General features: G+C 46.6%; 1 protein-coding gene across 1 annotated transcript; it reads left to right on the forward strand.

Moving 5' to 3' along the window:
* Window positions 1-12343: 12343 nt before the first annotated feature.
* LOC119443909 (uncharacterized) lies at window positions 12344-21150 on the forward strand. Its single transcript, XM_037708498.2, has 3 exons — window positions 12344-12800; window positions 14695-15041; window positions 19560-21150. Exons 1-3 carry the CDS (start codon window positions 12346-12348, stop codon window positions 19865-19867), a joined length of 1110 nt encoding a protein of 369 aa, XP_037564426.2. The 5' UTR covers window positions 12344-12345; the 3' UTR covers window positions 19868-21150.
* The last annotated feature ends 2894 nt before the right edge of the window (window positions 21151-24044 follow it).

Genomic DNA, 24044 nt, shown 5'->3' on the forward strand with positions numbered 1-24044 from the left:
GCGTTAGCGCACGCGCAAATATGGTAACTGACGGATGAATTCAGGAACACTTTACACACAACTTCGGAGTCGCTTCTACTCACGCGATCACCACGACGCAGAACGGCGTTCGTAAGTTGAGCTAGAGAACAGGCGGAAGGAAACTTAAAAATCTGTTACTAAATGCTTCAGGAACTTCTTAAAAGATTGGCGTATAGACAACTGAAGGCCGCTGCATCGCATTTACATGTTGCAGCTCCAAACTTGCTAACAACCGAACTAGGTGGCCGCGAAGCTATTTCTTTGCCACCCGCGGTGGTGGCTTAGCGACTAAGGCATTACGCTACCAAGCACGAGGTAGCGGGATCAAATCCCGGCCGTAGCGGCTGGATTTCGTTTGGTGCGAAATGTAATGACACCTGTGTATAGGGCGCAATTAAAAAAAATCTCAAGGTTATCAAAAAAAAAATAACCGGAGTGTCCCAATACTACGTGCATAATAATAAGGTTGTAGTTTTGGCGCGTAAATCCGGAATCCCTGGCCAGTATGTCAGTGTATAAAGCAACCTCGCAGGAAACTTTCGGCGCAAAGCACGCGCAGCGCCGAGTGACATAGCCTTAGTGTGTATAGCAAGCAAATAAGTCAGCAGTATCCTGGAAATCCAGAATATCTTGAGATGCGCGGCAATGTTTCTGTGCGGCAATATATGCTGTAGGACTTAATTATCTTTTATTTATTATGTTAACACGAGAAGTTCCCCCAGAAATGTGCTATGCAGACCTCACACAGGGGCATCTGATTTGGCGTGAACAAGCACCATAATCTACGCCAACAACTTGGAACGCTGCTATTTAAAAAAAATTCGCACTTTCGCCCGAAAGTCGAAGCATCGACTGCGATAAAAATTTAGTGGACAGCTACACGGAGTAAGGATGGTAGTTTGATCGGCCGTATAAACTTGTAAACATGGGCATACTAACTCAATGAACAAACATGTTTTCACGCGTGCACAAGCAAACACTAACACACCACACGCGATGACCGCGTAATCTCGCAGTCGTAACGCTGGAGTGCGGAAGCGCGGCAGCGAAAGAATTTTCCTTCAGGCTGCGTCTCGAATTAACGCGAACTAATCCGCGAAAATACAGTACATGGTGGACTGTGTCCTCGACGCAGATAGCTTTCAATATACAGGGGTCCGCGCGTGCGCGCGCGGCCGCCGGGACCATCCGGAATGTCCGGAATGAAAATGGCCGGGACCGTCCGCAATGAAAAAAAAAAAAATGTTCAGAAACAATCGACAATGATTGCCAATGTAAGTGAAATACCTACTGCTTCTAGAAAGCTATTCGCTTTGTTAGAGAAAAAAACCACGCTCCTGAAGACGCATATTTGTTATTTGGTGCCGTGAGCATATAAAGGAATATCGTTTTTTTCTTGCCCAATTCCGTGCAGAACATGGGCGTTAACCTGGACATCTGTGGTGGAAATATCAGTAGATAGAGATTCGTATAGGCCTATTCGTCATGTGCGTTGTTACAGGCCGCCGTGAAAGACGACCTGTGCGTCTTCAGACGGCCCAAAGTTCTCGAGTGACAACACATGCGTCACAAAGGGCTACAACACGCGTATAGTTGGCGCTGGGCAACGAACGCGTCACGCAAGATCTGTTGTGCGAGAGCATGCGCACTTGGCACCAGCGTCCTTGTAGTGGTGGTGAGAACCCTACCCCCACCGAAGGTCAAACACCAACCGTGAAAAGGGGTGAAAGAGCTAAAGAAAGCTGTTTGAGTGAAAATACTTGCAGCTCCTCCTGCATCATCTTGGTGACTATTTTGGTATAGCATCGTAGCCGGCTAGACCACAAGGAAATTGATCGTGGTCTGCATTCATGGCGCATACCCTCTTATAGGCACCTTGCAATGCAGTTTAGTTGTACATGTCGCGCCACCTAGCAGCGGCCCTAGGCACCCGCGAGTAGGCCCTCACCGCCATTTCACCTTTGTCCGTACTGCGCTTAGGCGCGCCTGAAAGCCTGCGTTCCCAATTTTTTAATGGATTCACCGCGACCTCTCGGCAGGTGACACTTCTCACGCAGCTCCTCCGTGAGAAGTGAGAACAAAAAGAACAAGCGCAGATACTGCTGCTTCAAGCATTGTCTTAAATTGTACCGCTTCCCGTCATGACCGTGCTGAGAAACCCGGCGGCTGAAGTGGATCGTCGCAGTTCGGCCCATCAAGTAAGTTTGGCTCTTGCGAATTTCTGTTGAACTAAGATGCAAACGCAAAATTAAAAACAGCAAGCAGAATTCGTGAAAACGCGCAATAAAGCGACAACTGCATAAAAACGCGTGATCTGATTCCCGCTGTTGTAACTTGGTTTGGACAGTTGTTTAGCTAGTCTCACTCCAAAACAAATGCGCAGTTTTTGTTACATGTCAAATCTAGCTTCTTAAGCGCTCCGTGCTGGACCTTTGTACGCACTGTGATTTTTGTTGTGCATTTATCAGCCAACGTGCGGCTGTTGTCTGCGCCTGGATCAAGACGCGACGGTTGAAACCGGGCTCATTCATTCCGATATTTTCTCACCTTTAGAACAAGAGAACTATGGCTGGAGTGCACCTCAGCACACATCGAGTGTTCACAAATTAGCATTTCTCTCGCACACGCTAGCACACATTTATTCAGTCTTATGTTGCTTAGTGTGAGTTGATTGCTCTCTGTTATGTTTCAGTGGTGATGACCTCTCACAATGGAGCCCGAACGACAACACCAGAATATGCTCGAGGAACTTCGCCAACGGGGAAAAAAGCAGCCATAAAAATCATCCAGGTTACCTGCCAACTCGCCAAAACCCCGACAAATGTGATGTTCAAGACACGCTCGAAGTAATCAAGCTACAAATGATAGTTGAAAAACGTCTGCGGCCGTACTTGCGCACTTAGGTGGAATAAGATATCTGTTTGTTAACTTACTTTTTGAGTTCGACGTCGTAAGCGTGCTTGATTTGTAGTGGCAAGCACTTCGTGGTGATGTCCATGCTATTTACTTTTCTGACACGATATAAATGATTGTTGTCGTAAAGTTGACGTCCTTTCTCAAGTGCCGGTCGTCGAAAATTGGCCTCAATGTTTTCGATTGCCTTAAAAACCACAATTTAGAACGACCGACACGTTTCAAAAGAGCGCCACAAGAACACGCCTTCGTAGAAGAGGCCGCCTCAGTGTTTCACGGAAGTGACACAGTGGCGCTGGCGGCAGAGCCGATCGCTGCACCACCTGACCATTGGGATATTACAAGAAGTGGACAGCAGCAGGTTGGTTAAGAAAAAAAAATGTGGTTGATCCCTCTTATATAGGAATCGGTATAGAACACGAAAGTGAAACGTGTCTTCACAGAAGTAGTGTAATGTTTATTGCACATTGATATATAAAGTCTATTGGTGTTTTGTGGCTAAAGCGCCCTTAGGCGTTGATGCACCCACGCTGACGCCTGGTGGCACGTCTCCTCCATCACGACTATCAACGTCGATGACCATGAGCAACCGTCGTGCATATGGAAGCTGCACTACGCTGCACACGCTAGCACAACGCGAAAGACAAAGCACGTAACTGACACACTAATACAACGCGCAAGACAAAGCACGTAACTGAATCGTCACCGAGTCAAATCAGCGCGTACAGCGCGTCGTAATTGCAGCCTCCGCGATCAACTTCAGAAACATTTTCAGAGCTAATTGCGGAGGCCACGCTCCGCTGTGCTGAGTACGGTGAACGCCACCTGGCGTTGGTAGTGCTTCTTGATGCCAGCGTCCCTTCGAATGCTGGCATCGAGGCGTTGTAGTGCTGAGACCACCGAAGCGTTCACTGTCGGTGCGCGTTAGTGTCATAATGCAGTACTTCTCTTTTCTGCTCGTAGGCGGCGGCACCGCCCCGAGCAAGAGCGCGGGTACACGGAGGAGTGTTAGATATATAAGGCGCGTCTGTGTAGCTCTCTGCAAATGCGTTTGTGGCGCAATGGGTTAAACGCGCGGCGATCTATCGTCGCGGACCGAGAGGTCGTGGGTTCGATTTCCAAATTTTGCATGTTTGTGGAACTTTTTCCTCTGGTTTCTTTCTTTGTATTATGACGTATTTCCGTGACGGAAATATGTCAGTGAAGTCTTGGTGGACCCCGGCATAAAACACTTTCGTGTTAAAAAATGTATTCTAAGAGAAAACACAAGAAGACAAAAACACAATGAAAAACCAGAATAACAAGAATAGTACGCGAATGGGAGGGCAGACAAATGAAACAAAATTATGCAACAAATATTAAATGAACGAGAGATTAAGGACCCCGCTACAATCTACCAAAATCCATACGAACTTCCTTTTTTATCCATGGCCACTCGTGAACTATTTCTCACCTTCTGATCCATTCAATTTAGTGACCTATGATATCTACTTCTTTGCCTACCCTGGCAGGTTTGGTGTTACTGATTATTTCTGGGTCTGTCGGTATAATTGGTGATATATATACAAGAAGATGCGGTCTTCTACAATTGGCCGATACGGGTCATAGTGCAAACCGGCGCCTGAATATTGCCAACGGAGGCGCCCCAGGGCAGCAGGAGATGCACGTAAGCACGGCCTGATCTCACACACGAACACGCCGTCGCCGTCATGCCATCGTCGTCATTTCATCACTTGTCATCAGTTCTTCGTTCTCGGGCCATCCTGATAATGCCACCGTCTTTATTGTGTCGTCATCACTGTGTTGTCAGCTGGTCGTCGTCATGCTCCAATCGTCACGCCGTCATAATTATTTATTTGTCATCATTATGTCGTCACATTTTCCTTGCCATTTCAACACTGAATTCAATTCATTTAAAATGAGTGGATGTTCCGGAAAACTTCATGAAATAAATTACCGGTAAAAAGCGGTACCAACCGCCTTGACAAAACGAATAAGCACCCTTCCCCCCGTATCCTGTAAATGACGACGCATGTAAGAATACTATGTTTAATTCAACTAGAGGAGCATAGACCAGAGCCAAAAAAATCAATACAGATTTTTTATCACCCCCGCCCTAAAGAAAACAAACAAATAGCGAAGAAACAAACAAAAACAAAAAACATAGGAACGGAGGTATAGGTAGTAACTGTATGTTTTCATGTACACTTACGCGACACCGCAACATCATAAATACAATTGCAATAAGGAGCATGTAATAGATAAAATTATAATAATAAGCAATACAGCATTCAATTTATCACACAATAAAGCATTGGACTATGTAGTAATATCACGTGTTTATTTAAAGATACCCGACATTCCAATATTTGTACAACCTTCAGCAAAAGTATACGGACCGGGGATTGCGCGATAAAGCTCATTTTCTCTTCTGCCTGTGAATACAACTTGAAATCAAAGACTGCAGTTCAAACTTGACTGTGACATTGCGAACTTTCCAGTACACTTGTCAATTTCAGTTTATGCATGTTAATGAAAGAGGAATTCAGTTTTTTCGGTGACCCTGTTGTCCATATGTTTTGCTCACGGGTGTACGTATACAGTGACAATGTAATCTCTGAAGTAAAAGGACCAGATTAAAAAAAGGAACCAAGAAAAATAATCGACGAGAACCTCACTTTAGAAAGATAGAAACACGTAGTGTAAATAGGTAATAATGCTATTTTTCCTGTACTCATACGAGAAAGTGCTACAACATGCAGCACTGCCGGTTATACAATACCCAGAAAAATTAATAGCCAACCTAATACTTCCTGGTAGCCACAGCGCGGTAGGTAGCGCGACAGACGCGGACAAAAATAAAAGAAGGGGGCACACTACGGTGCCGTATTGTGCCTTCTTCTCCTTTTGTCCACGTTTGTGAACATGAAGCTTCCCCAAGTCGACCAATTTTTCGTCTTATTGAATCAACGTAATGGGTCAATACGAAAAACCCCAAAAATTCCGGAACCTAAAAAAAAGTTGACCGCACGCTTGAAAAATAGATTTTCAACTGCTTGAAATCATGCTAATGACAAACTCATTTGTATGAGAAAATGATAGGGTAATAACATGAAATCAAATGAAATATTTGTTCGGAATAGTAGGTGTGTTGTGTTGCAAGGACTGTATTGCATAGCTATTGCTATGCATTACTCCTAACTGCTACAGTACGCGTTTACACTTTGATTGATAAGGAAATACGTAACATGTGAAGAGCATGAATAAACTTGTCGTAAAATACGAAAATTATGCTCATGTTGAAAACTTAGAATAAAAAAAAAAAACGTTTACACGGTTTGAAGCGCATTACTCAAGATTTGCCATTTGCCGTGGATTATTTTCTTTCGGTTTTTGCAGGAGAATCTTATTCTTCATTTCACTTTCTGATTGTAATACATACCATAGTGTAATCCATATCATACCGATCCGCAATAGAAGCCTGTCAAATTTGTATTTTGCCGTCTACGGGGGGGGGGGGGGATTGTCGGTAACGAGAGAACTTCCTCTTGTCTACTCAAAGTATATGCGCATGCTATGTACCTGCACGTCCCAGCTGAGATGTGACGTAAAAAGAACTGCAAGAATTTTGTACTCGTTGACAATTTCGATGATATAATTGATTCCCATATTTGGTAACATGCTGCGGTCTACGAATTTTGCTTCTTATTATTCCGTCGTCATTACACAGTAATCGTCATTCCAGCGTCACAATAATTCTATTTTCGCTGTTTATTATGTCATTGCATGGTCATCATCATATGGTAGTGAATGGAACTTCATCATACTTCATCATGTTTGCTTTGTTTTTGTTTTTGTTTTCGCTGACAAACACAACCTTTGTATGATGTAGCCTGCTACTGTAGCCACAATTGCATTAACCCCCATTTGTTTCCTGTTTAGGAGGTCCCCCCGACAGTTTTTACTTCGGGACCTCCGATTGTGCAATTATACTTCACCTGTTATATTTTTTGTACTACTGATGAAAATAAATTCAACTAAATTCAACTAAAAAAATACCATGGCCCGTCACTCCACCACCACATCTCACTGCCGTCATGCCGTCGCCTACGTTCCAGTGTCGTCATTATTTTGCGATAGAAACTATATGGACACTCCAAGCGCACTTTTGCCGTCATCGTCGTCGTCGCCGTGATGTTCCGCATAAAGTCCAATAGCAACAAAATTGTCGCAGTGCATTGTGTGTGCGAGTGAAAGCTTGCGAGGGTGAGCCGGCAACCGCCGCTTAATATCGCGTACGCGAGAGATTAAGGCGGCCGGAAGCGCACGGTCTTCATTAGCACGCGAGGCACGGGGAGGAAGCGATGGAGACGGATGGGGGGAGGGGAAGGGGATGGTGCGTTCTGCCAACACCTCCTAGATAGCACAAGGCCTGTTCACTGCGATCCGTGACGTCATGCGATTTGGCCCGAAATTTCCATTGCCAAGGCTGGCGTGACGAAAGCGCTGACGTCAAAATCCCCGCGGATTACTCGGGAGCATCCCCATTAGATTCTATGGCAGTCGGGTCAGATAGCATGACGTCATGAATCGGAGTGAACAGGCCTTGTGCTATGTAGGTGGTGTTGGTTCTGCTTACGCGGCTGCTGCTCACTGAGCTATCTTGAAAGCGATCTGCGACTCGGCCGAAGTGTGCGCCCGTGATTGCCTCATCTTCAAAGCGATCTGCGATGGGCCAGAGTGCATTCGCCGAGTGCCGATAGCTTCGTATGCGCTGCGCTTTCGACGTTTAGTTCGCGCTGGCTCTCGCTTCAGCGCGAAGGTCAATTTACTCGCTGGCGTGCTTTCTCACTCCAGCGTTTTGACGAGCTTCCGCGGTCATCGAGCGAGATCTGTTTATGTTTACCTGTGCGCGCGTGACACCATGCTTGTTTCTTTAGTTAGTAAGCAAATATTTACAACTTTATGCGGCCGATAAAGGTACTATCCTTACTTAGTATAGCTGTGTAATAATTTGCTATCGCAATCGGTGCTTCGCCTTTCGGACGAAACTGCGACTTTTTTATTGTTGTCATGCCACTGTTGTCGTGCCACTGTTGTCATACCGTCGTGGTCATTTAGGTATCTTTATACAGTCGTCACCATCAAGCCGTCACTGCGGCATTGCCCTCATCATTCATGCCGTCTTCGTCATTTCATCATTATAATATCCTGCCATCGGGATTTTGTCATCTTCATCCTCTCGTCCTCATGTGGTCGGGGGGCATGCCACCATTGTCTCGCATTGACACTTTGGTGTTTTTTATTTCAGCATAGGTTTCAGCATAGCACAAATATAAACAAATGCATTGTATTGGGTTCGTGAACTTTGTTTTGGATGAAAATAAACACTGCATGAGATTACGCGTAGCGTATGGCGAATTGATGTGGTCAGACATAACTTGATTAACCCCTTAACCTCTTACAGCTTCCAACAACTGCGTTAGATCTGCATAATTTGTAGCGTTTTTTTCTGTTTTAAAGCTCGCTAAATGGGAGACAAGATTCCGTTGAATTTCTATTATGTTGTGTCTGTCGTTGTAAAAGCAATACCATTTTCGTGCTTGCCATTCCTAGCTGTTTTTGTTCTCCTGTTTCGAAGACCAGCCGTGCTCTTGTCCCTCCCATTTAACGCTGACGCTTCACTTTCGAAGCAGCCTGGAGGTCGGAGAGAACCATGACACGCGGCATTTTAGTAAATGTGCCTACGTGTGCTGGATGCTTCATCGGCTGCCTAGGTACCTTTCGTGGCCTCCGACAGAAAATTCCAACACGCAGGGCGCGCACTTTGCGTTCGTGTTATCGGGCGCCGCAATATGGAGCCGATATTGTGCAACCCTGTGCAACCCGCGCTACTTCACTTATCTTTAGTCCGCTACACTCCGTAGGTGTTTTGCCTCCCTGCTCTTTGCAACGTGACCAGTTGCGTTCATTTACGTCACTGCAGCACGTCTGCGCCCTTGGCTAAACTTTACTGTTGGCTTGTCGCCAGTTCGCCATTGCCCCTGGTGGTTTTGCTTTTAATAAGAGCGGCAAATTCCGTCGAGTTCCCTGTTAAATGCGGATCAAATAACAAGGTTAAATTGACGCATTTATGTATAACATATTATTACAAACATAGGAGAACGTTTAGGCGTGCAACGCCTAGACATTGGCGTTGCATGCTCGCAACCGTCCTGCGAGTTTTTGGTTACCTTTTAAAGTGATAGCTTTATCTCCTTCCCCCCGCTTTGTAGTCTGTTTGTTTCTTTCGCTTATGGTCAACTTAGCACTACATGTGACTAGTTGCCGCAGCGACGTCAACGCGAAGTTGGTTCAGCCGAGCTTTTCACATAAAAGTGTTTTATGCCAGCTTTCGCGAATGGCTTCCTGCAGCGCATGTAACGGATGTGACGTGCCGTCATCTAGGAGTGCTGAAGCGAAGTACTGCATCGGGGCACTAACGAGCGTCGACAGGGAGCGCTTCGGTAGTCACAGCGCAGCGTAAGCTCCAACGCGGTGCAGCCACAGAATAATGAACAAATTGTAAACGGCTTCGTGCCTTTGTAAAGTCGTCAGTTTCAATGAAGTACTGTGAAAATTATAAAACAAGTATTATTGATTGTCCAACAGCAGGATTTGAACCCAGGAGCTCTAGTACAGAAGCCCGACATTGAAACCATTACGCCACGGACGCATGCGCCTAAACGTAGCTTAGAACGACCTTGTCAATTTGTCGCGGGTGCGCGTTGAGACGCCTGGCGCGTTTCGACGCCGCTCGCCAGCAGGACGCCGCGCGCGAAGCAAACATAGAACATGGTCGCCGTCCCGCAAGTCGTGCGCCTTTCGCTGCAGCGGACCGTGAGTTCATGAAGCAAACATGCAACAGCTTCTGTGAAAACACGTTTCACTTTCATGTTCTGCCAATTCCTATGAAAGAGGAATCAACCATATTTTTTTTAAATGCGAAGCATTTCTTGGCGAACATTTCCCACTTTGACAGTATCTAGCTATCTAGCCGCCTACGTCTTTTTGCTCTCATGATCGTGTCGTTAACTTGGTATGTACCAAAATTGCCATAGTATGAGAAGAGGGTATAAAGAACATAAATGATGGGTGACGACATGAATGTCATGATATGCGTGTCACGTAGGTCATGAACAGCTGCATACGTCTTGGTGCTCTGTTGATGGTTTCGTTAACTTCGTAGGTACCAAAATTGGCATAGTATGACAAGAGCATATGAAGAACGTAAATTTCATGATATGTCATGAAATGAATGTCATGACATGCGTGTCGTGTAGGTGATGAAACAGCCACCTAAAATGACAATTAATCAGCGACAAAAGATTAACTCTCAAAAAGCACTGAAATGGTTTCGGGCGTGAGTACAATTGAAGGAAACACTAAAGGATCATGGTAGAAGTCATAGTCAGCATCACTGAACAAAAATGACAATGACTCAGGAAAAAATATTAACACTCAAAAACCAATGGAAGAGGTTCGGACGTGGTCACTAAGTGAAGGAAACACTAAAGCATTATGGTAGAAGTCAAAGTCTTGAGAATGACTCAGTAAACATGACAATGACTCAGCGGAAAAAGATTAACATTCAAAAACCACTGAAATGGGTGTTGAAGTCGGTACTAAGTGAAGGAAACGCTAATGGATTATGGCAGAAGTCATAGTCATGAGCATGACTGTGATGTGTTTTGTCACCGATCTCGGGGGCGTGCGGGTGTTATGAGAGATGGAGAGGGAAGACGCATGGCAACACAGCAAACAGATTTTAATCGGACGCACACTCAAAACTCAAACTAAAATCAAGCACACTAAAACACACTGCGGGAAAAATCCCAACAAAGATACACTAAACAAGATCTATTTTGCGCCTGCGGTTGACTGTGGCGGCTGATCTTTCAAAGTCAGGCAACCCTGTCATATCACTGAGACGCTACGAATACGAGTCACCTTGTTGCGCTTGCCGTTGCACGTTTGTCTGAGTGCGAGGCTTGGCGGCTCCTTTTCCAAGAGTTCCGTGCTCTCGTCGATTCTGTCGTCGCCTCTGTCTTGCCGTCGGCCTTCGGTGCACTCGTCTTAGATGCCGGCGTCTCAAACTTCGTCGGTGAAGTGACACGGCGTTGACTGGGGCCACCTGGGTAGGCCTAGCGTTGGGATGCGTCGCAACTTCTCCGTGAGTGCCGACGTGGCGTCTCGAGGAGAATCGAACGTGCCGGTCTGCCGCAGAAGGGGGATCCTGTCTGGGGTGCCCGGTCCTGCCGTGAGAGGCTGCAGCCAGTCCAGGAGACTTGCTCGAACTTGCCGAGGTCGACGGCCACACCTTGGACGGCCAACGTCACGGACTCGGCCAGACCCCCAAGTCTCCCGTCGCCAGAGCGGAGCTGGCGATGCGACCTTCCTGGCCCGGAGCCACGTCGGTGATCCATCGACAGCGCCGTTCATCACCCGATCACGCCTCGGCTCACGCGCCTCGAGAGCTCGTGCCGTTCCGAACACCGTGCTTCACGTGCTCTTCTTCTTTTTCGCGCCGCAGGCGGCCTCTTACATATGACAATGACTCAGCGAAAATGAAAATGACTCAGAATAAAGATTAACGCTCAAAAACAAACGAGCGTTAATCTTTATTCTGAGTCATTTTCATTTTCGCTGAGTCACTACGAGGCTACGAGGCACGGAACAAATAAATGAGGACAAGTGGCTCTCCGCTATCAAGAGCCCCGATGCCGGGGCACAACTATGGGCTGTCCAGAGGGCCCACGATGCGGCGGTCGGGCATGGCCTGACTGTCCCAACGTGGGAGCGGCCCGCTGCGCGCTGAGTCGCGTACCTCAGGACGTTCATTAAAGTTTTCCATCCATCCATCCATCAAAAACAAACGGAATTGATTCGGATCGGGTACTAAGCCAAGGAAAGGACTAAAGGTTCATGATCGAAGTCATAGTCATGAGCATGACTAAGGCTTTCGACTTAAGGTCTCTTAACGCAGCTAAAGGGACGCCGATGGCTCATGACATGAATGACATGACATGCGTGTGATGTAGGCCATGAAACAACCACCGGATGCCTTGTGGGCATGAGTCATGTTCTGAGGTCACAACAATAGCAACATGGTTCATTTGCTACTTTACTTACTCCTTTATTCTGTTGAAAGTTCTTGTAAAAACATTTTTCCCAAGAACCGCTTTGCTTTCGCTTTGCTTTTCCCTTTCACTTGCACCAAAGTAACAACCGATTAATTATTAGCCACGCGTGTGTGGTATATCTCCCGGGGGGAAAGAAGACGACGCAAAAGAAGGCTTGAAACAGGCTGAAACGGAATCAATATCAGCAAGAGGGTCTCCTGAAAGGTTCTGCAACCAGGTAATGACTGTCATGGCTGCGATCCGACCGCGGTTGACCCGCGTCCGAAAGCGACTCGTTGAAACGCTCAAATCCACCAGCATAGTGGCGTTGCTTGCACTAAGCTGGATGTGCTACGCGCTCAGTGATCAACTCCCTAACTCCGCGGGCGATCGTGTCCGCGTGTCGCTCACGAACCTGCGCGCGGGAGACATGGTAAACTTCACGTTCGCCGACAACGTGACGGGCTACTCAGTGCCAGTGGTGCCCGATGTCGTCCACTTTGTGTTCCTCGGCAATAGGTCGGTGACCTTGCTGGACGCCATCTGCATCCGAGCTGCCTGGCTGCAGAAAAAGCCTCGCAGGCTCGTCTTGCACTGCCAGAACTGCAGCGCGATCGATCTGAGCTTGCACTGGGCCCTCATCGAAAGAATACCCGGTCTTGACGTGCGGCACGTGGAAATGCCGGAAGGTGCCTCCGACATCGGGTACGTCCGTTAACTTCATAAAGCAGTTGATAGGTAGCATGCTCTTTGGTAATAGGTGTCAAGATCTCTACTGCGGTGTTGAAATTATGTACTCATTAGCAGTATTTCTTTGGTATCGCGATGTCTTTTGAAAACACCACGTTTGTGCACACAGGTTAGAGCTCACACGGGATGTTAACACAGCTACCCTAATGTGATCAAAGGTGCTCCACAGCACGTGTCAACAAACATAAGCGTTGGGAAGGGGAAGGGGGGGGCGTTGGTGCGCCAGCTGTTGCTGCGACTCTATCATGAGCGGAGTAAAAAATGATGCAGTGCGTCCTCTGCAACTGGCAGCGGATACCTAGGATACCTCGGAGTACCGTTTGCCTAGGTCAATTACTCACAGGGGACCCTGATCACGAGAAGGAAATTTACTGGTGAATAAAATTGGGTTAGATTGCATCCGGCAGACATTATTACCAAATCCTGACTGGGAGCTTACCGTAGTCGTTGAAAAGAAAAGTCTACAATCATTGCATTCTGCCGGTGCTAACAAATCTGGCAGAAACTTGGAGGTTAACAAAGAAGCTCGAGAACAAGTTAAGGACCAGACTGAGAGCGATGGAACTAAAAATGTTAGGCCTAACAATAAGAGCCAGGAAGAGAGCAGTGTGGATCAGAGCGCAAACGGGGATAGGCGATATTTTAACTGATATTAAGAGAAAAAATGGAGCTGCGCAGGCCATGTAATGCATAGAATGGATAACCGATGGATCATTAGAGTTCCATTGTGGATACCAAGAGAAGCGTAGCGCAGTCGAGGAAGGCAGAAAACTAGGCGGGCTGATGAAGTTAGGAAGTTTGCAGGCGCAAGTTGGAATTAGCTGGGAGAGGCCTTCCTCCTAAATTATGGGGTTTTACGTGCCAAAACCGTGATCTGATTTTGAGGCACGCCGTAGTGGGGGAATGCGGAAATTTGAACCACCTGGGATTCTGTAAAGTGCACCTAAATCTAAGTACACGGGTGTTTTCGCATTTCGCCCCCATCGAAATGCGGCCGCCATGGCCGGGATTCGATCCCGCGACCTCGTGCTCAGCAGCCCATTAAGGCGTTCATCCTGCAGTAGACATAAATATAGGATGATAATGATGATACAGTGAGAATCGTCGTCGCTGGTGTCTGCCCAAATTTTGCTCCGGTGTTATCTCGTGCACCTTAAAAGCTCCTCGCCTGCAACGCCCCTGGCTGCCTTTCTCATTCCGCCAGCTTTCAGAGATACCTTTCCCGCTACGCTGAACTTTCCTATAACTTTCAATGATTCGCCTTCGAGCAAAAGTGGCAATCTTTTTTTCCCATGTTCTTTGCCTCGTTTATGATAAGTGGCAATGTACTGTCCTTGAACGCCTCTGTGAACGTGTTACTATGCTTCCGTTGAGTGTGCGCGCTGCATCTTATCACATAATCGTATCCCTTTCTGTGCACTGCTTCGGCATTATGAGCCTCATGAGCACTAACCGATACACACTGCTGTCACTCAGTTTACCACTTGTCAATATACTTCACATTTCCTCACGAAACATGACATTTTCTTTCATTACGGAGAAGTGAGTGATGGGTTGCTGTCGGGCAGGCCCATAGCCGCAGGTCAAAATCTGGCACGTGAGCTACGTGGCAAGAGCTGTCTATTTTTATCGACAATTCTTACCGCTTCCGGCCTCTGCGGAAAGCGGACTGAAACATAGAAGTCATAGGTTTCGTCAGCAAAACAAAGTTTGGGTGAACAAAGGGCGCATGTTAATGTGACAACAGCGCCGAAGGAGAGGAGAACGTTCGTGATACCGATCGTACATCAAATAGAGATGCGCATGTGCTTTCACATCATTTGCTAACCTCACCCGTTCTGCCACGTAGATATACTGATCCCGAGGAGGTGAGACCGTTGGTAGCGCTCAGCATCCTGTTGGCCGAAGGTGGCATCTACGTGGACAGGGACACGTACCTGCTGCGCAGTGCCAGTGGCTACCGGCGCTTCGAGATGGCGCTGGCTTGGCCTAACGGCGGCCGTGTCCGCACCGAGCTGATCGTGGCGCACCGGAACGCTCGCCTGCTGCGAATGTTGTACGACGGTTACCGCCGGCTTCTGACAGAATCAAGGGGAACCAAGCCCATCGAACTGCTCAGCAGTGTGGAGCGGGTTCTACCGGTCAACTTTTTTTCGATGCCGCTCTTCCACCACATACCGGTTACCACGAAAGACGGTAAGCCTAGTGGCACGATGTAGTTCATGTAATTGCGTTTGGAGCAGCGTTCACACATCGCGGCCAATATTATCCTATATGTCATTCGTGAACATTCGTGCAAGTGAAGTCTCACTTGCACCGTGTGTCATCAGAAATTTCAACGGGAATTACTCATTATTTACAGCGGTGGTCAGTGTGAACAGTAAGTTATGTGCCTATAGGCGCTCTGATGTGTTCTGTTATCCTTAAACAATGTGCACTGCTGTATCGATGTTTACCCTATGCGCCTTAAGGTCATGGAAAGTTTTTGGCTGTAGATGCTGTCCTGTCGTTTTTATTGCGATAGCAATTATATGGACACTCAAAAGCAGATTTCTGCCGTCGGCGTCGCCGTCGTCGTCGCCGTCGCCGTGAGGTTCCGTATGACGTCAATGGAGATGAAATCGTCGCCGCGCGCCACCGAACGCTGTATGTGCGAGTGAAAGGGCGCGAGGGACGCGCTCTTTCACGGGGAGTGAACCCACGGCGGAGAACAAACGCGCGTTCTGCGCCGTGCTCCCTTAAGGGCTGCAGAAGTAGGCGTCTCTTTCCTCCTCTACAATCACCATATATTTGAAGCAAACGCGTCTTCTTGGGGGAGGGGGGAGGGGGAGGGAAGGGAGGCGACGTTTAGCTGCGGCACCAAGTGCCTATTAATATCAGAGGCTCCGGCAACAGTCACCAACGCCGCACACATTTTGAGCGAACGCGGGCAAAACGCCGACGGCGTCGACAACCGTTCTGCGTGTTGCCGGTGTTGCTGCATGTCCAAATTTATACAGCTGATAAAGCTAATATCATTACTCCGTATAGCTCTGTAAAAATTTGCTATCGCAATTGATGCTTCGCCTGTCAGGTGAAACTGCTTCTTTTTTTTACCGTGGTCTTATGCTTCCGCATCAATTATAAAAGCAGTCTCAGGATGCGCGTTGCGGAGCCGTCAGTGCGCTTGTAAATAAAGCACAGGAACAATACGCTGCTTGTGGCATAAGCAGACGTCCTTGAGTGCGGGTAGTTCATTTCCTAACGGGAGCCACCTAAGTGGTAGGCCACCACTACTTACTTTAGACATTTCTGCAGCAGTGACACTGAACTACTCACTACTACATGTGGTTAGGCAGACCGCACCATAAATGATTGGTGACTGCTCATGCTCGCCTTGAGTGGCACGTCACAGTAGGGAATGCAATTTCGTCAAAAACAACTGTCCACTGGGTGTGCGAGTAGCCGTTGCATGGCTATCGGAAACTAATGCTTGTAAAAACTGCAGGGCTGGTAACCGTCTCATTCTCCAAATAACACCCTTCAAATATCACTGAAGTATATCTATAGACAATGCATGCACCCGGTAGATATGAGGTAAATCCCAGCACACCACCTCCAAGGTTTTCAGCGTGGCGCGAACACCGCCAAACTCGGAGGGCCTACCAATGGGATGCGCGGGTTCACTGCATACTCAGTCCTGCGTTATTTTCGGCAAACTGCAATCGCGGCGTTCATTTCAGTTTTGGTATCAAAACCGTCAGTTAATGCCAGATTTCAAGGCATGTGAGATTTTGCATGGAGGCAGGTGTACGTTTGCGCTATCTAAAACACACAGTGGTAAACAGTGGTAGAACAAAGAATGTCTCTGGAGCCATCGTTTCACTGCTTTTCGATACGTTGGCTTGAGCGGCATTCCATGTTCTGTTACTGGTGAGACTTCAAGACTCTATCTTCCTGTGAACATCTCTCTTAATTTGTGTATTCAAAACTATGCATTTAACGTGGTCCAATATTTCGTTGCACTTGGCACTTCTAGCGCACTAAATTATATATACCTATGTTCTTTACGTAAAATAGCCTTATGTAAACTAAGATGAGTGTACTTTGTCGTGTGGTGGTGAAGCTTATCTATAAATAATTCGTTAAGCAGAACGAGGTGCTTTTGTGCGTCTTAATGGTAGACATTGTTATCGTATTCAGAACGTACTGCTCCCGTCGCGATTGAAAATTCCGTTTTCTGATTTCGCGTTCTATTATCGGTAAAATTCAATTTTTGTAGAGACCAGAATGTTCTCCAGTAAACCTGCCGTCCTGTTTTTACTTCTAGCGTAGATGTTTTTTTTTATACGCCTTTTGATTGGGCAAGGAGGAAAGGGCGCGCCGCGAGCTTTTTCCTCCTCTGCGGCTTGTGCGACCAGGCGTGGTGCTGCTTGAATTTTTTACAGTCGCGTGCTCCGGAACAATTCGGAGATCTTTTAGCTCGCTCTCGGCGTACTTTCTGTAAGATTAGTTCATACAAGTTCTTCGAATAAGGAGTACGCAGCTTTTTGGCGCAGCTGCAACTACAGTATGCGGAAATCTCTCTTGGTTGCACAAACATATGCCACGTGCATAATCAGCCACAGCGTGTGTGTAATGTGCTGTGAACCATTTTGGTTGTATCGGTTTTCACTCGACGAAGGAATCTGGCGTGTGTGAATTGCCCGCGTGAACTGGAACATATTCTCACTATCTGGTCCGCTTGGCGTGGCAACAAAAGCATGAACGCCCGTGTACGACCAATCCAATGAAATCCCGGAACGTCTAAGCGCCAATCGTTATAAAAGATTTGCGTCAGTCACCGACATCGTTCTCACGCATTTCAAATCTAGTAGACCTAAAAGCAGTATGCTATGTCTGCGTTAGCTTCCGGCATGAGCCCGATGGCGTTGCTCAACACAGCGATCACTGCATTTGGTAAACCAGCATGACACATATAAGCTTTGTGCTTAGTCATTGCCTTTGTGTCCTGTAAAGCAGTATTATTTACAGGTGAACGCATGAAACGAATGTGACAGCTACTTGTGAGGACAGACTTTCCGTAAAATGGTGTAGTGCTTCGAAGAGGACGGAATGAACAAGACCGATCAAAACAATTGTTCTCACCCTCTTCTTTCGAGACAAAAACAAAAAAAAAATGAAAAAAAAAGCACTGGCTGCCGCCGCAATAAGACTGAGATCGCTTGTACCTTGCGCTATATAGAACAGATTGAGCAGATCTATAACCAAGCATCTGCCATTACCGCGGACCTCTCGACAAGTGTGATTCACGTTCTACGGTATGCTGTTATTACTAACCAAAACTATTTTATTCGTCGGCGCAAATCTCGCAAAACAAACGAGGTGGTCGCACAATCTATCTGCAGTTAACACTTTGAACGCTTGTCGAAGTAAGCAGCACAACGTATTCCGCAGCAGAATGGTGTCCACGCTGTTAGGATCGTAATATGGTTCGTAACTTCTCATTGCTGCTAAACCACTTCTTAGAATTACAGCGAGGACGCTACAGTAAGGTCGCATTCCGGATCTAAATCTTTAGAACTACACAAGTGATCTCCGATTAACACGTGCACACGTTTATGGCCCTGATTGCTCCGCCCGCCTCAACGCCAGCAGAAACATCAACCATGATGCCTTAAATCACTTCAGAACGTCTCACAGATGTGCTTCCCACGTAGAAATCGCCACGTCATACTTAATAAACCTCGCGAGCGCGAAAACAACCACCAGAATCTGCCGCCAAGTGGATACCTGGGATACAACACTGATCACTCACCAAAGCCAGCGTGCCGACTGCCTATAGGTGGCGCCATTGCCTGCACATATAGCGGGGCCTATTAAAAAAAAAGCTCTATAGGCAGCACAACTATGTCGCCACCAGAAGTCAGAGAACCTTGATAACTTTTTTTTCTCATCTAAGGCAACTCTTCCGTATGGACTTTCAGTCAGGATAAAATGTTTCATGAAGGAAGATAAGGAAATAAAGGCGTAGTTTCGCTCGAAAGGCGAAGCATCGATTGCGATAGCTAAATAATATACAGCTATACAAAGTAAAGATAGTAGTTTTATCGGTCGTATAAGCTTGCAAACATTCGCTTAATAACTAAATTAACAAGCACGGTGTCAGCGCGCACAGGCAAACATGAAAGCACCAGACTCAATGAGCGCGGACACTCGCTGTCAAAACGTTGGCGTGAGGAAGCGCGCAGCAGCAGCAGAGAGCGAAGTTCGTGCTGTCTGTCGCTTCAACGCAAACTGAGCATCGAGATGGCAGCGCGCACTAAGGTATGAGTCGTCGAAGCGCCTAGACTCTGCAGTCAACGCAGATCGCTTTCAAGCTACGGCGCGCACGGCCGCGGAATACGCAGTTGCTGCGGAAATACAACGCCGCCACCCCTACCTCACCCCCCCCCCCCCTCGGTACCTAGCGCGCGACGGAAGACGGCGCGCTTCCTTCCCGCTTTCTTACCTTGCGCGCGCGAAATTGAGCCGCGATGGTCGGTTCCTCTCGCACGCCTCTCGCAAGCTTTCACTCGTACAAACAGCATGCGCACTGTGCATGGCGATGGTGTTATTGCCCTTGGACTTTATACGGGATATCAAGGCGACGCCGACGGCAAAAATGCGCCTGTATTGTATACATAAATGCTATCGCAAGAAAAATTGTAATTGCTTTTTTTTATTTCTTTCTAGAAACACCACATGGAAGTGCCATCGCGTTCGGAAGCTCAGAGACGGCGCGCATGCTATACAGTGCCAAGTGCGACTACTCGTGGCGACATCTGGCAGCCGTGTCACTCATGACTGGTTCCGCAGAGCAGCTGACCGAGACCCGCGGGGAGCCACCTGCCAACCTCGTGACCATTGCCTTGTCCCGTACTAACTTTGGTCAGATGGCTCGCCTGGCGCTTGGCGGTACAACAGCCATGGGCGAAACGAGAGTGCGCGACGTGTCAGACATCGCCGTTCTCCAATACACGGAAGACGCCTGCAGCTATTGACGGTGAAAGAAAACGGCGCTTATGCTGTCAGCTGGACTGCATTGTGTTGCTGGTGCTTGTAAAGACATGCGGATGTTCTGTGTTAAGTGCATCGCGCCGGAATTTCGAGACTCTTGGCTCCATCTTTATCATGTATCACCGTAATTCGTTTTCTATTTATCTCTAAACGCATCACTAGGACTATCCATTGCTTGAGATTCACGTAAAAAACATTATCTTCCAGCCTCCGTCTTTCCCTCATCAATTTTCAGAAGACGCTTCAGAAGACATTCTTTGAAGCCGCACTGCCACGAGCTCCACATCTTCTCGAAGTGCATCGAAATTTTACATGAGAGACGCTTTGTCATCATGATTGCATGAATTAAAGCGCCCTTTATATTGAAGATTTTGTTTAGTGCAGGATACAAGTATCAGTCAATATACAGTGTGCGCGAGGAAACACGGACAGATATTAAGCTATCTTTTTTTTAAAACTGTGATTTCTAAACGAATGCTTTGAATCATAGAACATATTCAAACAGTTGCACTAAGACGACGACTTCTTAAGCACTTTTTGCCCATGAGGATATGGCAGGGCGCTTACCTCTAACGAAGGGAAAGTGCTAGAAGAGTTCTTACGAAATTAACACCATATTGATAAAACACAGAGAATGCATTATATAAAGTGATATTTTGTCGCAGAAGGAGCGGGAATCATTTTGTTTTCCTTTGTGGCAGATCCTATTTATCCCCCTTTCGCGTTTTAATCACTTGTCATTGATTATATTTCTTTTTACAACAAAGAGTTATCTTTGCTGAGCTTGCACGAGAATTACATTACACTAGGGGCGATGGGCGAAAATTACCATAATGGTTACATTTATACTTACATTAAAAGTAGGTAGAACACTTCTGTCAATCTTTGAACCGTGCTCTCTGAAAACTTACGCTCCCGTCAAGCACACCACAATATCACTTTCTTCTTTGCCAATTGTAATTACATTACTACAGAACCATTCTGTGTACAAAGTTCCCGTGAGCGACACGTGAACTAGGTGATGCATCCGTTGTTGAAAACAGCACACTAACTCTGACGCTGCGGTGTTCTTTAACGTGAAAACAAAGCGCCACAGACAAGACATTTTGAATTCCACACCCATCGGCATGCAACTACCGCAGCAAGGAATCGAAGACGCGATATCCTGCTCGCAATAATATAGACGGGAATATAGCGAACGAGAATTGTTGAAAAACAGTGGTATTAGATGAACCGTTGTCACTGATCGATTCTCGTGTTAAAGGGAACGCTTTATCATCGCATCCGATGAACGCTTGACTGTGCAAATGCGCTGGATGTGAACTTCTCTCTTCCTCCTCCTCTTTCAATCACTTTTCCCCCTTTCCCAGTGCAGGGTAGCCTACCGGGCTCAGTCTGGTTAACCTTCCTGCCTTTCCCTTATGACTTTTCTCTCTTTCTCAACATCAACGTCTTCTGTGGTGCCGGTGGTGGTGAAAAATTGTAGACCACGTTTTAAGCTTCTGCCTTTCATCGAAACAGAAAAGGTTGTGGCAGTGAGCTGGGCTAGTTGGATTTCTGATAATTAACGCAGCATTGGAGCACACATTGGAGCTTGCTTTCATCATTGGAACAGTCAAGGGTCCTCCCTGTCTTGTTCTCTTTTACTCTGTTTTATCTGTTTCTTCTGAAGATCTGGAAATGGATCAACCAATAGAAAACCTTGCCCTCCACGCCGCTATAAACCCGCTATACGGAATATGTTTTCTGATGCGAAACGGACTGAACGACTGTCTCTGGTACAGTGCTGAGAATTTCCACTACCGCTGGTGGTTCTAGTTTACATCGATTCTAGGCTTTTCTTAATCTTTTCCTCCCCTTCCCATATTCCCCTGTGATGGATAAATAACAGGGATTATTCCTGCTTAGGGTCTCTCGGCCCTTTTCAATAAATTCCTGGTCAATTGTCACAACGAACTGACTGATGGCGCTGCAAAGAAGGCTCTCGAAGACTAAGAGCCACTACTAACAATTCCATATTCAAGAATAGACGCCAACGGTCTTTTCTCGGGCCTTATATGAAAAGCGACAGAAAAGGACTGGGCCCATCAAGAAAATCGCTACATACACCCCAAAACACTGCAGCCTAATAAAAGAGTAAGACTACAACAAGAAATTCACCGCCGCTGCGGCCGTCTTCGGTGCATACTTAGGATGGGGATGGCGTTATGTGCACTTAAATGCAACACATCGTGTATCCGGACTGTCATCTGTGCCCTGTGCGTGAATATATAAAGCATGCGCTACGAGAATGCCCTCGGTATGTGGGAGTGCTACAGTGGTGGGATAATGATCGTGCTAGTGTCGAGAGCAAAACTTTGCCACAGGAACTAACATTAGGTCTTGGCGTGATTGCAGATCTAGTTTTGAGGACATCTAGGCCTTGTTTGACTGTTTTTGTTGTAAAAAAATGGTCTGGAGTCTAGGCTCTTAGTAGACTTGCCCGTTATGCGTTTTGCATCTTCCTTCTGTTGTCATCGTAACCCATCACGCTCATTTTCTTTTTCCTCTTCCCCTTTGCCCAGCGCAGCTTAGCTCTCTAGAGGAATGTGTCTCTGGCCGACCTCTCTGCCTTTCGCATCATTAAACTTCTCTCTCTCTCTCTTGCCTTATATTTAACCCTCTCTACTTTTCTCGACGAGGCGGAAGTGTCAGCTGCAGAAGCAGATCGTGGTGAACCCGTTGTGGCTTGCGCCACAGTGCACGAGATGCTATGAAATCATTAAGCCGATGAAGATGTCACAAAAAATGCCGATTTGGACATTTATTTGAAGTTCACATTTAAAATTTATCCCTAAAACACGACAAGAAGAAAAGCAGGTATGTGATGAAATGAAAGAACAGACTTTATTTGAATATACCTACCAAATTTTTTTTTATACAATGAGCATGCTTATTCTATACAAGCAGAAACGATGACCTGATGTCGTAGATGTCACTGAACAAGGAGCCTACAAAGCCTACGGAGTTGTTTTAAGCGAGTTAAGCTCATTGTTAATTAACTTAACTCCTCAAGTCCGAAAGGTGAACTTATGCGGGAGATTGTGTAGGCTTGATCTACTGCTGTTGACTGTATGAGTGCAAGGTAAATTTCTAAATCGCTGATAAGAAGCGGGGCCACTTTCCCAATTGTGTTTACACGCAAGGTAAAAGTTGCCGCACGCACATGCGCATGAGCACATCGCTCTTCATTTATGCTGTTTGCCTGTTGTTTATGGTTAATAAGCCCATACCGCGATTAAATTTTCATTTAGCAGTAGCCTCTACAATGTCGTCTTTCATGAAGGCAGTGCACTGTTCAAGCGTGACCACAAAATACATTAGAAAGTTATTTTGTGGATACCGACCACTTTTTCTACCGGTAAACTAATGGTGATGTCACGATGCTTACAAGCTATTTACTTGCCTTTTAAATTTTCATTTTATATAAACAAATAAATTATTGCTATGCCTCTTTAGCCCACAAATTTAGGAGCATAAAATACTACGAGTCGGTACTTGTTTTTCGTAGAGAAGCTACGCTACAGGCAGTGAGTAGTAGCACCTATCAGCATGTGCATTAAAGATATTCCAAAACTCCAGCGCATTTTAGGAAACTTTTGTAAAGGAAAACAAAGCTTGTGGCTGGCAAATGCAATGATTTGCTTTTGCAAACGCCGTAACTATAATGTGCTCCTCTTTTTCTGCTTCCCTGTATAAGCTAAGTAATCCTTGACTATTCTCCTATGTTTATAAAACGTCGCTTATCTACAACTCCAGAACACCGACCACGCCATTGTGTGACGCGCGTACGCCGTCTGTGCAATAAAAGATGAAGGCAGGCATTGTTAAGGCGAAAGCCTTAGTTATCTATGTTGGCGGGGACCTTGGCGGTAACCTAGGCGACACTGCACCGCGGCGAAAAATGGCTGACGCCGCAATGAGTAAAAACACGTCAACAAATGCTCGGACTGACGTCACATTTCTCAGGGAGGTTCCTGCAAACATAGTAAATCGGCGGCTTTGAATAGAAAATTTGGTACATTTCGGTCTAGGTGGGAATCGAGTCCGGGCCTCGGGGGTGCGAGACGAGCACCCTTCCATGAAGCTGCGGCTGCTCCACGGTTTTGGCTTACTACAGGT

The sequence above is a fragment of the Dermacentor silvarum genome, chromosome 3, assembly GCF_013339745.2.
Source record: "Dermacentor silvarum isolate Dsil-2018 chromosome 3, BIME_Dsil_1.4, whole genome shotgun sequence".
NCBI lineage: Eukaryota > Metazoa > Arthropoda > Arachnida > Ixodida > Ixodidae > Dermacentor > Dermacentor silvarum.